Source organism: Ictalurus punctatus, chromosome 8, assembly GCF_001660625.3.
Source record: "Ictalurus punctatus breed USDA103 chromosome 8, Coco_2.0, whole genome shotgun sequence".
Lineage (NCBI taxonomy): Eukaryota > Metazoa > Chordata > Actinopteri > Siluriformes > Ictaluridae > Ictalurus > Ictalurus punctatus.
Window position 1 is genome coordinate 17,429,255 of NC_030423.2, and position 17,148 is coordinate 17,446,402.

At 36.5% G+C, this 17,148-nt stretch overlaps 3 protein-coding genes and 1 long non-coding RNA gene across 8 annotated transcripts in view; 1 reads left to right on the plus strand and 3 right to left on the minus strand.

Moving 5' to 3' along the window:
• Positions 1-2,768, minus strand: part of cald1b (caldesmon 1b) — a 35,571-nt gene extending 32,803 nt beyond the window's left edge. For all 5 annotated transcript variants that reach the window (XR_008396921.1, XM_053682392.1, XM_053682391.1 and 2 more), the window contains exon 1: positions 2,676-2,768. The gene's annotated coding sequence lies outside the window, so the exon portion shown is untranslated. The remainder of the gene's footprint in view (positions 1-2,675) is intronic.
• A 104-nt stretch (positions 2,769-2,872) lies between these two features.
• LOC108269071 (uncharacterized) lies at positions 2,873-10,245 on the plus strand. Its single transcript, XR_001813404.3, has 4 exons — positions 2,873-3,018; positions 5,791-5,920; positions 6,004-6,048; positions 6,508-10,245. It is a non-coding gene; the product is annotated as an uncharacterized LOC108269071 (long non-coding RNA).
• Positions 10,246-11,364: 1,119 nt separating this feature from the next.
• Positions 11,365-15,652, minus strand: bpgm (2,3-bisphosphoglycerate mutase). Its single transcript, XM_017474609.3, has 3 exons — positions 15,246-15,652; positions 13,315-13,937; positions 11,365-11,547 (listed from the first exon to the last, which is right to left on the minus strand). The coding sequence occupies exons 1-3, from the start codon at positions 15,344-15,346 to the stop codon at positions 11,369-11,371; spliced, it is 903 nt and encodes a 300-aa protein (XP_017330098.1). The 5' UTR covers positions 15,347-15,652; the 3' UTR covers positions 11,365-11,368.
• A 136-nt stretch (positions 15,653-15,788) lies between these two features.
• tnni4b.3 (troponin I4b, tandem duplicate 3) overlaps positions 15,789-17,148 on the minus strand; it is a 4,358-nt gene continuing 2,998 nt past the window's right edge. Inside the window, exons 5-6 of the mRNA XM_017474611.3 lie at positions 16,300-16,473; positions 15,789-16,120 (exon numbers count right to left, since the gene is read on the minus strand). Coding sequence (XP_017330100.2) covers positions 16,031-16,120; positions 16,300-16,473 — 264 coding nt within the window. The 3' untranslated portion in view covers positions 15,789-16,030. The remainder of the gene's footprint in view (positions 16,121-16,299; positions 16,474-17,148) is intronic.

Consider the following 17,148-nt stretch of genomic DNA (forward strand, 5'->3'; position numbering starts at 1 on the left):
CATGTGGTCAAATTTGGATATTTTATACTATATGTATAGTTCTGCAAAACTGCAGAAACTGCAGAAAAGTGAGACATTTAAAGATTTCATTCCAATTCCATCTATATGTATTAAAGAAAAACAACAATTCTGCCCAATTTTAAAGACCTATAAGTTTATAGTGGGAAATGAGTTCTTACTTTGACAATCAGCATCATCCCTATCAGTCTCATCAGCTGAGGTAAAAGTCATAAACATTACATTTAAACACAAGCCTCATCGTTATCTCTTCATCCTCTTGTGACCTCTGTTCACACTAAAATCACTGGGGAAATAATCGCTGATTCATTCATTCAGTTAGAAAGTAGCATAAACACAAACATTTTCATTTCATTTTGCTTTCTTAAAGTAGAGCCGTCAAAGAATATTACTTGCAGAATTCAATGTTATGTCCAGAATTCAGCCACTTTTTCCTGGCCACCACTCATATACAGCATCATTATTTGTACAGAAAAGCTAAGAGTCTAAACATTAAAGCATCAAAGGACCGTCATCGCTGATGGCTATTTTTTCCCCTTCATTTTTCAGTACTCCATCATTTCCCCCCTCTTTGGCAAAACATCATACTGTAACTTCAACAATATCAGCAAACCAGAGTAAGTGCAAGAAGTTTAAACCTGAGCTAAGGTTATACAGGAGACTGATTAGTTAGAGCCTCTAGTTAGCTACCTAACTACTTACTAGCTTAAATAATCTATTATAACATGCTGCTGGTAGCTACTAAAATATATAAACATAAATTATAACCAACACTCACCTGAAAATTCTGTCTGATAATAAGCTATTATTTCATCCCACACTTAAACTTTAACAACTAACAGATAAGTGATGTTACAATGACAAGCAAATTAACACTGTTTTAATACTTGGCTGGCAAAATTAGCTTGCTAGCTACTCAGAAAGCTACTAAAAGGAAGTTAATAAAAACAGTGTTATACAGTATTTTGTTAGGATTTTTGACTCTATCTAATTTATTTACAGCGTGTATTTGTAAAAGCGTTCAACGGCAGTAAAAATGTAGTAGTGATTTTTATGCTAATACACAGCTAGTCCATAAAAATGCAGCTTTTACTTACTTTTAATTACTGTATTTGTACTGTAAATTATATTACTGTATATGAAAACATTATGGATGCTTTAAATATTAATTACAGTAGCACATGACCATGACAAAAAGCAATTTATTCACTTTCACATTTAAGGAACAGCCAAATATGCTCAATGCATTTAGTCCTAAACCATTTGAGTGCAGTGAACCCACAAGCTAGACAAGTTTGTCTATCAATTAGTCTCAAATACAAATCCCTGCAGCTGAAGGGACAATTTTTACTATGATAAATTAGCACGCTTCTTTTTACTAAACTCCTGGCGAATCCTGGTGTTTTTTCTGACAACCTAACAAGCTGCAGCTTCCCTTTATTTTCTCACACTACTAGGTAAAAGATACTGCACGTGTCTTTATGGTCCATGTACACTGGTTCTTAAAATCCCAGCTCAGTGAGTTTTAATGCTACACTAAATATTCTAAGTCCCAAATACCTTACAGTCATTTATATTTTGAACCTAACATCCTGCCTCCAAGCCATCCCCAATGTTGCATCAGACTCAGATATCAGATGATTCAAATGAATGCTGCTGACCATTCCTCATACACATACAGTACATCTCTTACACACTGCATCTGAGAACTGCAGCTGAGAATCTGCACCACACTACACTCAAAAAAATTTTTTCATTGTACAGGGTTGAGCTATATAGTTCTTTGTAGATTAAAGAAGTTCTTTATGTTTCATTATAGCTTCTTCAGAGCAGTGTGATTGGTTCTTCAAGGTAACATCCCTTAACAGGTTAAAGTGAATGCTAGAAGGTTCTTTGTGAAACTGCAAAATGTTCTCGTAGCATCACTCTTAAATACCTTACTTTGGTTCTTTAAAGCTCCAACTAAGGTTTTTATTTTTTGAGAACTTCTGATAACATGGTTCCTTGTGGCAGTGCTGTGAAGAACCATTTCTGGGTGCTTTACAGCGCCAATAAATAGACGGTTCGCTAAAGAACTTGAACTTTATACAGTATAAGGTTCTTTGTGCAACTTAAAAGTGTTCCCTTCTTTGGCAAAAAAAAAAAAAAAAGCAAAACAGTTTTGGTTCTAATCGGAAGCTTTATTTTTTTAAGAGTGTATATCCAAATATTCATGTATTACAGTAGTCTTCTCATAAACCAAACCAAATGAAATGGAAATGAAGAAAACGATGAACATGCCCAGCAGGACATTATTTAAACACATTCAAAGCTTTATAGATAATGCAAATGTACAAGTTACCTGTAGTAAAAGAATTTCATGTTACAGATATTCTCCTGAAAGACGTTATGCCAGAAATATATACAGCAAATGTCTGTCATTAAAGAGGTCTATTAAAGAGGTCTTTGTACTCATATTGCATCATAGTATGATTAAAAGGCATTAGGAGTAATAGCCGTGGTTCTTTGAAAAATTATTATGCATAGATAAAAAAAAATCTAATTATCCAAAGAATCCCCAGTGTGTCATCAATCCCCATGCAGAATATTTCCAAGTTCATTCTGACTGAAATGTGCACTGCAGGTGTTGCAGATAAAACTATGGGAGAGACTCTTACCTGAGAAAGTGTAGTCTGATCAACGCAGAGCCGCGCGCTAATGAGGAACGCGTTCATGCGCACATTTCCGCCCAATCCCGCTAAATAAAGCGCACTGGTGAAGCTCCACCCTCCGCAAATCTGTCCTGCACACCGTTAGCAACCTCTCCCTGTCCTCTTTCTCCTCCTCCTGCGTCTCCTCTTCCCCTCTTTCCTCTCCATTCTTATCTCGGATAAAGCAAAGCCTGCGCGCAAAACTGTGCGTTCTGCCAAGCAACTAGTGTACAAGTAACCTGAAAGACCAGATCAGGCCGGTCTACGAATGAATAAATATATCCTATTAGACATAAAGAGGATTGCACAGGTACAGTTTGGTTTATATGATAACCTGTGTAACATGTTTCTATGATAATCTGTCTAATATGTTTCTATGATAATCTGTGTAATATGTTTCTATGATAATCTGTGTAATATGTGATCACGAGGAGGGGAAAAATCTGTTAAACGCATTTGAACGTTAGGAAGCCTACCCTAAAATTGCGCGTGCGAAAATAAACACATGAGAATAAACAATATGGGGGAAAATAATGTGAAAATTAAACACGCAATCCACTGCACTGGAACAATTGTGTAAATAAGTAAAAAATATAGGGGGGGGGGGGGGGGGGGGGGGGGTATGCAACAGCAGGCCAAACTTCAAAATATGCACTACATGGATAATGTGAAAATAATATGGAGGGATGTAAAAATAAATAAATAAATAAATAAATAAATAAATAACTACAGAAGAAGAAAAGAAAAACACTTACAATATATGTGAAACATACACGTGAAATGTCTAAGAAAAAGAAAAAGCACCTCCAAATTCCATGCAAATTTACATGAATCTTGTGAAGTTCACGTGACTTTTTTTTGTAAAGGATACAAAAGACCACCGAGTGAAATTTATTCCCACCTTAAAACTCCACTTAGAAAACCACTTTAAAAAGTAGCGCGTAATTTTTTCATTATTATTAATATTTTTTACTGAAATACACTGTGCACTGCAAAGAAATCTTAGCAAGTGATAATATCTTGGATATAGTTACATTTATCTTGGATATAAATAATGGATATAAATTATCTTGGATATAATTATCTTGGATAAAATATCTTGGATATTGTCACATTTATCTTGGATATAAATTATCTTGGATATAGTCACAAAAAACCGATAGAAGATTAAACCTTTTAAACCTATTTCTAGACGTGTTTCCTAAATTCAAGCTTTAAAATGTCTTCATCTGTTGGCAGATAAAGTTTAAAAATAAATGCTTAAAATTAGCCGCCAATAGAACTAAGTCAAGCTTGTCAAGCGTGAAATTAAAACCGGATAAGTTAATTTAACTCAAAAAATTTGAGGAAACTAATTACCTCAAAATTGTTAAGTTGAAAAATCTATTTCTTTAAGCCAAATACACTTAAATATAACAAGCTTGAGTTAAATTTTTGTTATATGTAAGTGTATTTGGCTTAAAGAAATTGATTTATCAACTTAACAATTTTTTAGTTAAATGAACTTATCCGGTTTTACAGTGTAGTAAAAGAAATCTTTGGGTTTATTGTAATATATTTTGTCAGATATTTTCACTTGATAAGATGCACTTTTTTGCAGTGTAAATAAAATAAATGAATCAACTAACAAAAATCTTTCAAAATGGTGTTTATACACTGCAAAAAATGACAACTTAGCAAGTGGAAATACTTTGAATATAGTCAAATTTATCTAGTTTTTCTTATTATAAGATTACAGTATACCAAATATAAGATTATTAAACCTATTTCAAGCCGTTTGTACTCATTTCAAGATTGAAATGTTGTTCTATCTGCAGATAATTTTACTCATTATAAGCATTTATTTCTAGAAAGAAGCAAAATTATCTGTTAATAGAACTCTACAAATGAGGAATAATGTCTAGAAATAGGTTTAATAATCTTATATTTGGGTTTATGGTAAATCTGACTATATTAAAGATATTTTCACTTGCTAAGATGACATTTCTTTTTTTTTTTTTGCAACCCAAACATGAACCTACTTATTAACCTTGTGCAACATTTTCCATTTTCCAGATAATTCATCTGGACTGGAATTTTCAGCCAAGAGTCTGATATGTCTGGCTATTTGTTGTCATGTACAGTCCATCTCGGTCTGGCATTGAACAAGGACACACTGTGACATATTTGAGTGTCAACTCTAATCATTAACATAGAAGTAGATAGATGCAATATGCAAATATCAAAATACTTAGATTTTGTAATACTTAGATCTTTCCAATGTACCTTTAATTTTTTATTTTCATAAAACAAAAGCAGCCTGAGCAAACACAAAATACAGTTTTTAAAATATAATGTTTATTGAAGCAAAAATGTTATCCAATACCGACTGGGCTGTTGTGAAAATGTATTTTCCCCCATAATTACAAATTCCCCAAATCTATGAAACTGCATTCATAAAGCTGCATATATTGATGGGCAATTTAAAAATATTTTCCTTCTCACTCACTCACTTTGGTGACTCGCTCACTCCTGGTCAAGGTCCTGGTGGATCTGGACCTGTAACACAACTCACAGGATCATGGTTCCATCCTCAGTTTGCTATCTGTGTGGACTTTTGCATGTTCTACCCATGTCTGCAAGGGTTTCCTCCAGGTTCTTCTTGGTTCCTCTCACCTCCCAAAAACATGTGGATAGGTGGATTATTGTAAATTGGCCTTAGGTGTGATTGATTGGCGTCCCATTGCAGGGTGTATTCCCACCTCAGGCACAATGTTCCGAATAGCTTAGGCGCTGGATCCACCACAACCCTGACTACTTACTGAAGATGAATGAGTAACATTTTAGGGTATTACATATGAAAAATCTAATTTCAAGCCTTATTAAAATCAATGTATCATGCAAGCAAAAATCATTTGCAGCATGTAAGTACAAACTTTATCCAATATATTACCACACAAGGTTCATTTCATTTTTAATTGAACTGTATAACATGTGGGTTATTTAATAATTTAAGTCACTTATGTATGAGTTTATTTTACATTCTGGCAACCGTAGTCAACTCTCATCATGCTTCATTCTGTGGATCTGTAATGATTTGTAGGTTTCTAGATTATACCGTCTGTGAGAACGGAGCCTCGATTTATCAGACAGCTTTAATGTTGCCTCTGGGACATATTTGGTAAGTGAGCGAGGCCGCTGGCTCCTGCTGAGGTCTGCAGTACGTGTTTAAGGTTAGAAAATGTTCATGTAAACACCAGTGTTTTATGGTAAATGCTTTGTGTATGAATTCAACAGTCTCTTTAATTTCAAACAGGGGATGGACACGTGCACAAAGACTTTTATCTACCAGAGGGATGGGGTATGTTTTTGGCATGACAGTGTGTAAAAGCCCTTGAAACTGGCGTTGGTGTTGGTGTATATGTGTGTGTGTGTGTGTGTGTGTGTGTGTGTGTGAATTAACAATCACTGTCGTAACACCAGTGGCATGTCCAGCTTTGTACACATGGGACGATGTGAAAAATTAATGGTCACATAATAACATCACTGCATTAGCTTCATAGTTGCTTTACTGTTCCCAATACATGGGAAGATGTGGTCAAAATATCTACAGAGTTACAATGATTTAAATCATGAGTTGAAATGTGATTTGAGGTCAGAGTTGGGGTGACCATTTTAAAGAAGGCCGCTGCCATCTTTGGTACTCAGCCATGCTTTATTGTGTTCAGTATTGTATTAGACATCTTTGTCACAGTGTTTTCTGCAGGAGTGAATACTCAACCTCAATGTAACAAACTATTTCTTTCCTGTTCCCACCCAGTGGCCACCTCTCCCATATCAACTGCAGAGGGTGAAGGCAAACATGTGCTTCCTCGTGTTTCCTCCAAGATACCCGTCACCAGCCAACTGCATCTTTTCAAACTCCTGCTCATGCTCCATCACAAGGTAGTGTAGTGGAACACACTCAGAGGAAAGTGCTATCTGCCCTCTTCTGCATATGGGAGCTCACCAGTATCTATGATTGGTTAGTGTCGCTGTACTTGCCAGGGAAGACACGTGGATATTTCTCTCTGGAGCAGGTGCTGTGACTGTATTGATACAACAATTTTTATTGCAAATGATATTACTGACAACAACTTCAGTGAAAGTAGAATCTTTGAAATATTTACATGGATGTTTCTTAGTATTTTGTATGTCCTTTTTTTTGCTTTAGTACCAGTGTGCACTGGAGCTGACATGGACTCCACAAGTTTGTGCAAAACCTTATGATCAATTTTAGATCAAATCCTTTAAATTGTTGTCTAAAAATGTGCTTCATTAGAAGAGATTAGATATGAGGAAAATCTGACTTTTTATTTTTTATTTTTACAAAGCAGTTAACATGGTCACTATCACAAATCTGTATATAAATAGGGACCTGGAAATAGTGCAGACTCTTGAATATTAAATATTCAAGATATTGAACATTTACTTTCTTTGTTTTGAATATTTCAAAATTCTTAAACATTGTTGAACCTGAACGTGTTTATTTCAGAAACATTTTTACACAAACATTTTCAATGTTTGCCATTCTGGTACTTCCTCTCCATACTGTAAAATAGGAGTGTTCAACTTTATCTGGAACCGGCTGGTGTTGTTGCAGGTTTTCATTCCAACCAAGCAGGAGCCGCCCCTGATTCCACCTGTTTAATCAGCCGATCTTGGCCTTAACTCAACTGTCAGGTGTGGCTCCTGCTTGGGTGGATTGAAAACCTCCAGACACATCAACCCTTTGACTTTAAGTTTGGACACATCTGCTGTAAAATAACTATGGATATAATGTTAACAAAAATACAGACAAAACAAAAATACTGTACCTTTTTGTACTGTACTCCTATAAAATGCACTTATCCTAAGGAAAAATATAAGGGGAGATATTACGGGGAGGTCAACAGAACTTGTACAAATGACACAACTCAATTCCCAATAATTATTTGTGTAGCTGTAACTTTAAAATAGAAATTTGCCCTGGGTCACTAACATGGGAATGGGTGGGGTTAAAAAATGCTACTGCATCCAGCCTCAGAGACACTTTGGCTTCACTTTTGACTCCCTGTTACGACATCCACCCACATAGAGTCACTGGTTGGGCTACGTCACACCACCACGTCATTGATTGTTTCCCTCCTATTGTGTTTTTATTCCTGAGCACATGCATGCATTGTTTAGGGCTGCTAAGAATCTGAATTAACTAGGCCATTTTGTCTACAACTGTTAGTTAACTGCTCTAGTCGACTAGATTAAACAATTTATTTTACTCTAAGTTCAACTGAATAAGCTTTTCTGTATTAGTGTAGTCACTAATACATACAGGGGGGATTAGTGGTTAGCACAGATGGACTTTACAATCATTTTGGGAAGAAAAGTCATTGAAGCTAGTCAGAATTTACGGACATATAAGAAACTCCAGGTTATGGCATATTAGTCCTTTTTCATTCACTTTTTTCATTTAAATTTCATACATTACGCTGTGCTGTTCTCTGCAGGAAACGAAAAAAAACTAGAGATGCACCGATGCATCGGCCAATAATCGGTATCGGCTGATAAAGGTAATTTTTCACGCTATGGGCCATCGGCGATAGTTTAAACACATCCAATGATCAGGGACAATTATATCCTGTCAATCAAAACAGGGCAGGAAAACACATGGAATTTGTGCTGCGTGTAGAGATGTCTCTTGTGTGGAATGACTTTGAATTGGGTGACATTGATGACAAAACCGCAGTTTGTAAGCTCTGCACTGCTAAAATTTTACACCGCATTCTGCATCAGAGCAGAAGCTGTGTGTATTTTTTTGGCGTGCATGTTAACGAAGGAGTGCTTTTACACTGGACACTGCAGCAGTGAAGCGGGAGATTCGGCATTGAGTCCATTTTTTTTTTTTTTTGCAGTGCTGCTTGAGCTGCTCGTGCTGAATTAAAGTGGTGGGGGGAAAAAGGGTAGACTATATATTGCACAGAAAAATATATTTGTAGAGTAGTACGTTTCATATCCAGTTAATGTTAATGAGTTAATATCATCAAAAAAAGCTGATATTATATATTACCTGTTTGATGTTCAGTGATGAAGTACAAATGATTTTGTTTGTGGCATAAAAGAAGAATATAAGGCAGAACTAGAAGGCATAAAAGGCAGAACTATCGGTATTGGTATCAGCCAATATCACGCTGAATTATAGGTTATCGTATCGGCTGAGAAATTTAGTATCGTGCATCTCTTTAAAAAAAACCCTTTGATTCTGTTACATATTTTAAAGGGAAATATATTTCAATATTAAGGAGAACGAATGCAAGTCTATAGACAACACTTACAGGGAGTCTGCACTACTAGACTTCTCTTTCACTGATCCACTTCTGAACACAGACCTGGCAAACCTTCCACCTGACATGAAATCACATGCTTGTGGGGAAAAAAAGGGCTGTATCTGAAACTAGCTGTAGCTGTATCTGTAACTGAAAGACTCATTTTTAATAAGCCTAATAATTCTTTGCAAGAACAAGACTGGATGTGATAAATGTGTGGCCATGGAGAGTAATATGAAGAGAAAAACAGGACAGTAAAGCTTTGCAGGATTTACATCTTATAGAGCATGGTTCATGTACATGTGAGAATAAACTCACCTGACATGACGAATCACAGCTATTACAGTACAGGCCAAGTAAAACAAATATGTGATATACTGCTCGCTGTTGTACACATAATGTAATTTTTCATGTGCTGTAAATGCTTTCTGTGAAAACATATCAAATTCACATTTCAGTGCATTTCAACACAGAAATATTTTTCATGGCGCATTAGAGCAAAGCTACATCTCCATTGGTTAATGATTCGTACAGTATATTATCATAGGTATGGTACACGACAACACTTTAAATACACACTTGTGACAACTAGCTTTATTCTTCTTAGATTTTCCATTTACACTTCCAAATGATATAATTGCATAATTATATATTTAAGCAAATTCCTTTTCTTTTTAAATACATGCTTATTAATTCTGTCGAAGTGATGACATTTGGTAGAAAAGAAAAACATGCCCTCAAACTATAATTCACACAGTACAGCGATCTGTGACAAAAGGTTACAGTGACACAAAACAAACCAAACAATACACAACGAAAACAGAGAAAGCTTTAAATAAAGCCTGTAATGAGCTATTCATTTAAAAAAACAAACACAAGGTTAAACAATGTGTCTTTTATGTGTACTGCTCAGCTTTCAGCATCATAGGAACACCTCACTTTCATATCAACACTCACTTCAAGTTTGAGGAAGCTAAAATATATTTTAACCCCAAATACTCTCTTTCTAATAAATAAAGAAATAATACAAGAGACTACTACATGTGTGTGTGTATCTGCTAGCTAATATTTAAGGTGCAAGAATTCTCAGTAACTAAAACAGAGTAGCTTCCACTTTCACAGAGCAGAACTTACATCTCAAAAAGCAACACAAATGAACACAAGAGTCACTGATCAAATTTATCAGCAGGCTATGTTTCTATACAAACAACTGCAGGGCCTCACTCTTGGTACTGCATTACTGAGTTAGCTGGAGTGGATTGTTGAACAATTAACACATTCCCAGTTCATCAGAGCTGTTGTCGGACTTGTTTCCAACACTGTGTACCACAAGAAGCTTGTCTAAGAAGCTAATAAGAAAATGTAGTATGCAGAGAGAGAGAGAATTTATTTTACCACAACACACATCATTTTATATATGTGTGTGTGTGTGTGTGTGTGTGTGTGTGTGTGTGTGTGTGTGTGTGTGTGTGTGTGTGTGTATATATATATATATATATATATACACACATATACACACACACACATACATACATACACACACACACACACACACACACACACACACACACACACACACACACATACATATATATGCACGTCCATGAAGATCCACTGATGAATGCATAACCGATGTGGTGCTGGAAAACACAGTCCCCTATGTATGGAGACTTTTGGGACAGACCCTGTAGTTTGAGTTTAGTAGTCTTGTCTTGGCAAAAAGTCTGGCAACAGCTCTAAAGAAAGGAAAATCCGACATCACGGCCCATCAAGGTACAAAAGGTCCAGTTCCACTATTTGTAAAGAACTGCCCTGGCTAGTAAGAATGTTGAGGTACATTTTGTATTCATGAGCATAACCTATTAAAATAATTTCTACAACAATGAATCTGCTAACGGTTCTGACTGAGAACATTTATTTCTTAAAAGCAACCGAAGTAAACATGGGTGGATCCTGGACTCTCCTTTAATTAAGACATAAGCACAACTAGTCTTTCAATTCAGACCAGTCAGATCAGTAATCTCTAAAAACACATCTGCAACCATGGTTAAGCACAGGCTTATTACTGTAGTTATACAGTATATAAATCTACTGTAATTCACTTTTCTCTTAATCTTTTAACAAAAAGGAAAAAAAACGTGCCTATTTGCGTTATCCATTAAAAGAATGCATGCCTTCATCCACCTGTCTGAAATAGATGCTAAACCAAAACCAACTCCAGTAACTAGACAGACAAAGGCGTACAGTAGTGTAACTATTCTCCTGTTCAGTGCATCATTATAAATAAGAACTGGCTATTACTTAATTTCTCTCAAACTTATCGCCATATTTAAAACTTTTTCATTTATTTCCCTCAACAACTTTCCCCTGATCTTCCACCTTTTTGATGGCTGCCTGAATTTTGGCCTGATCTCCCAGTAGCTCTCGAGGCTTCACCGGCCGGAGATTTTCATCCAACTCCAGCAGAACCGGTACTCCAGTGGGTAGAGTGACCTTCACAATGTCGGTATCCGATATACCTGTTTTAAAAGGAATTTATGGAAAAAGAAGTGCAGTCAGAGAGACAGTTTTACCCTTAGAATGTTAAAACTGAGTACATTTTCAATTCAATTCAATATGAGCATAGAACAGTTTTATCCAAACATCTCCAGGTCTACAATGTAAATGGATCTATTTGGGGGATATTTACTTGTGATTATACCAATTCTTGAATCTGACTGGTCAGGAGGCATTGTGTAAATGTTATATACCAGCAGCTCTGACAGTAGTGCTGGCTCCAATGTAAATCACAAGTTTATATTAAATGTGCTCTTTGCAATAGGTTCTCGTTTCTTTATACCATGGTCTGTCTAAATACTCAGTTCTGATGCACAGATATTTCAAGTCAGTTTAATCACCTTTCTAAATAAATGTGCTGCCTATGAATAATTGTAACCATGGTAACATACAGTGGTTAAACTCACAGGTCCATTATTTGTAGAGACATGCCATGGACGCAGGTAATTCACATGCACATCTCTCTCTCACTCTCTCTCGTAACTATTTATTATAATTCACTCAAATAAATGTCATCTTATGGCACTAATTTCGCTCTGTGTATGAGTTAGAGCAGGCAGAATTCTAGATCAAATGCCTGTATATTAAAGAAAATAGAAAATGAACTATTATTTTTATCCGTTCGGTCAAATTTTGCGCTGCAAACAGCTTTAACTTGTCAGTGCTGGCAAGTGACCACGGTATAAGCAGGATAATCCACGGCCAGGTGTGCTTCGCATCAGGTGGTTTACGACGGGCCTCCACGTCGTGTGTTAAAATCGTGTAATGCGCACCCAGCCGTGGATTATCCCTTAAATACTAACAGCAAACTTGGAGAGACTTGAACAGTTTTGTGTTAATAATACATGTTGTTATTTTACAATGATAAACATAATTGTTGACTTGGTGAAGTTTTCGCTATGAAGAAATTTAAATAATGTTTATGGAAGGAGTCTCCAGTGTCAGAGCTTTGTAATTGTCAGAAGTAAAGCTGCAAGTTTGTTTTTTGCAACATTAAAGTCTTAGGATTTTACTTTACTTTAAGAATTTAAGATATTCCAGGCTATTTCAACATATGGGTATTCAGGGATGGTTATTCAGAATATATTTTTCTTATATAGAAAAACTGTTTCTCCTCAATCAGTTAGAAGATACAGTGCTCCATTCCTTGATCTTTCCCACTGTTAAGAATGACTAAGGGAATTTGGCATGTGTGTTACCTCATATTTATACCCCTATGAAACAGGAAGTCAAGGTTGAACAATTTCCTGTTCCTAGTTACCCAGATGTACAAAAATGGAAAATCAAATCAATGGGAATTATATATATATATATATATATATATATATATATATATATATATATATATATATATATATATATATATATATATATATATATATATATATAAATAAATAAATATATACACATTATATTTATTTACACAAATATATTTTTCTAACAGGAATTCATAGGGGTGCCAATATTTGTGCCACACATATATATTTTTTGATAAACCTGTGTTGTGTTTGCAATTGTTTGATATCCATAAGAGCAGAATATTTTTGTGAATTTTTTTAACAAAAAAAGTTAAACAATAAAGGCAATTTTTCACAGACTTCTTTGCTCATATTTACCAAGGGTGCCAATATTAGTGGAGGGCACTGTACCTTAACCTCAAAATTCTCTGTGAATATGGCCCAAAGTGGCTCTAAACTGGTTTATAAACTAGCTTGCAAGTGATCACATGCCTTCTAGATGCTTGAGCAAGGCTCTGCAGCTGTTTCCATGGGCTGAAATGAGGACAGTTTGGCCACACTTAATTTCAGGAATGATGACATCATTCCAGTAAGGCAGCAGTCTGTCCAGCACCTCCTTCAGGCTCTCTGTTTTGGGCAGCTCGTCTTTAGGCACATCACACGTGTTGTACCGCCGGTCATTGTAGATCTCAGCAAAGTAGGGATGGGACTCATTGATGGGGGGAGGAGTGATGTCATAACTCCGCCTCCACAGCTTTACCTGCTTCTCCCCGTGGTTCAGCGCCATTTCAGCCCGGTTCAGGCCGATCAGAGCGCCATAGTGGCGTTCGTTCAGCCGCCATGACTTGGTGATGGGAACCCACTCTTGGCCCATGGCCTCCAGCACGAGCCACGCTGTCTGAATGGAGCGGCTAAGGATCGAGGTGAAAACACGGCCGAACTCGTAGCCGTGCTGCTTCAGCATCCGGCCGCACTCCTGAGCCTCTAGTACTCCGTTCTCGCTCAGCTTCTGGTCAACCCAGCTGCAGAAGCGGTTCTCTTTGTTCCACGCCCCTTCGCCATGCCGCAGCAGGATGAGTTTGTGCTTCGACATCAAGGAGATGTTGGGCAAGAGCCTGAAAGAGTTAAAAGATCCACTCGTATGAAGATGTATGGTGGCTGGTAGACATCAATATAATCTTTCATTTTAGGCATCCACATCAGATTATTTACTGCTAACAAATGTTTTATGGTGGACTATTTTGGATTTTTGTGGAAGCAAGAGTAGCAGCATCGTTAATGGTTATAAATTAAATACAGCGAATGGCATGAAGAAGCAAGACTGGGGCTGTTAATTAAATGTTAGTAGAAATTGATAGTGGGGAGGGGTACATATCAATTTGAACCTCAATTTCTGAATGTGATAATATCAGACATCAACAAACAGTACATGTACATTTCTGACTGCCTCAGCTTTGGATTTCAGTCGTGATATTCGGCTCCATTCATCCATTATTTCTGTTTTAAAAAAAAAAATATATATATATATATATATATATATATATATTTATATTACATTACAGTGCTGGTAAATAATGTAAACTTCATGTGCAGTCATAATAAAATTAGGGGGAAAAATAGTTGTTACCCTTATACAAAATGTTAATGTTACATTTACACTGTAATAAACTGTGCATAAAAAGTTCATAAGGAGATGCATTATTATTATTGCTAATACTATTCTTCTTCTTATTGTTGTTACTATTCTTCTTCTTATTATTATTATTATTATTGTTGTTATTATTTCGTAAATGGTTCCTCAGAATATTTACATAGCTGCTGCTTTACTGGATTTCAGTCTCAGCTCTGAGCAATCAGACTCTACATATGTTCAGTCAAGGTGTAATCTGATCCAAATATTAAACTAATATTATCTGATCTGATATTAAACCCACAAACATCCAACATCTGTGCAGTTCATATATAAAAGAGCACGAAATGTCACAAAAACCAAAGGCATAACACTTTATTAAAATGTATGTAACTGTAGTTGAGAGTCAGAAAAAGCACAGGCGCTGCAGAGGAAAGGTCAGGAGTCACTGATGAAATGTCACGAGCCAGCTATAGCTTTCCACAGCAACCTGACTCGTTTCTACAGCTTTGCACTTAATACTTTTCAAATGAAACATACAGTTGCTTACAGAGAGGAAAGAAATAAACGAGGAAATAAATGAGGAACTAGCTGCAGGTGCAGTTAATACGGTATTGCAGTTATGGCAGCACAAACTGCAACTGTAGCTTCCAAAAGCCAAATTGCTAACAACATACGAGCTACATCGCTTATAACATCAAGCAAAAATAATTCACATTTTAAACCAAACTAAAGCGTGATATATTTAAAGGTTGCCGTTGCAGAAATTGCTATAAAATGGTTCATTACTCACCACAGGAGAGTCTTCGGGTTTAGAGAGACTAACCACCATATACGGTTTATACTGGACCAAACAAACCCGGGTTTAATCCCAAATCTACCAAAATAACTCATATAGTACACTACATAGGGTGCAAAGACCAATTATTAGCTAGTGCGCTAACATAAAAAGAAGAAAGTTATTTAAGACCCGTCCTTACTTTATATTCCAGCCAATGAGAAGGCTGCTTTCACCACTTCGACACGGGTTAATGCGGTACGGTGGCCGAAGAGGGGAAATAAATCAAAACAAAACATGCGCAATAGTTTAATAGATGGGGAACCAAAAATAGAGATGGATGATACTACTAATTTATCTAAATATTATAAAAAGCCTAGTAATACCATTCCTGCTGAAACAACAACAATAGAAACCATGTCTTTCTTTTTTTTTTTTTTTTAACCCATCTGGTTTATCTGAGCCGTTTTCAAATGTCAGGATCAACAGTGTTTCATCTAAACTGAATACTAGGAACTCATATGCAAACGATTCTCGTGTTCCAGACCATCTTCAAAATGACCTTTTAGAAATTAGCACTTTATTAGGGTGATATCACATATAAACAACATACTGCTGTAATACAATCATTATTATACAATAAAAATATAATAATCATACAATATTATAAACAGATGTGTTCTATGTGTTTCCACTGAAGCTATTTTAGTCACAGTGAACTTGCAGGCAGAAATTAACACTGGGTGCAATAATAAATTGATTTTCAGTCCATTTTATTTGGATTTTCCCATTCCATTATATTATGATGTTGGTCCAGCAAACAACTTCTTTCTGCCTTCCATACCAGACATGGCATCCACGTTCTTCCTCCAGTCAGTCACCTCCTCTCTCTGTAAGAAGGTAAAGATTCAAATTGCTTTAAAACACAGGACCCGTTTCACCTATCTGAATGTAATACTGTAATATTTAGACATATTTTCTTAAGCCTCTGGGTTTAGGCCTATTGTATAGTCCAACATTTTAGTGTAGATAAAACACTTTCTTTAAAATAAAAAAAAAGAACTTTCACCTTCTCCTCTTCTTTCTTGACTGTCTTAAGGTTGGCCTTGAAGTCAATGGACTCTTTGTGTCTGGAGCCGAGCAGAGCTCCGAGCATGGCTTCCGCAGACACTCTCACTCTCTTCAGGTTGGGTCTCTTCATTTTGCCTTTCAGCTCAAAGATTTTGTGGTTCAATTCTGCAATCTAAAGCAAAGTTTTATTTTGCCATCATGTTACTGAAATTGAATCAAAGTTGGCGTAATGGATTTATTTAAAAAAAAAATTTTTTAATTGTTTTCCAACAAAATCTAATGGATATAATGGTTTCTATGGGTCCAGTCTTAATCCAGATACAGATCCGAGGTATCTTAATCCATTCATCCAACCATCCATCCGTTTTCTCTACCGCTTATCCTACAGAGGGTCATGGGGAGCATGGAGCCTATTGCAGGGAACTCGGGGCACAAGATAGGGGACACCCTGTACAGCAGGGGTGGGCAATCTTATCTGGAAAGGGCTGGTGTGGGTGCAGGTTTTCATTCCAACCAAGCAGAAACCACACCGGAATCTATTGAAAGCCAAGATCAACTGATTAAACAGGTGGAATCAGGTGTGCCTCCTGCTTGACTGGAATGAAAACCTGCACCCACACCGGCCCTTTCCGGATAAGATTGGACACCCCTGCTGTACAGGGTGCCAACCCATCGCATGGCACAATCACACACACACACACACACATTCAAACACTATGGACAAATTGGAAATGCCAATCAGCCTGCAACTTATGTCTTTGGACTATGGTAGAAAACCAGAGTACCTGGAGGAACCCCCCAAAGCACGGTGAGAACATGCAAACTCTGTGCACACAGGGCGGAGGCA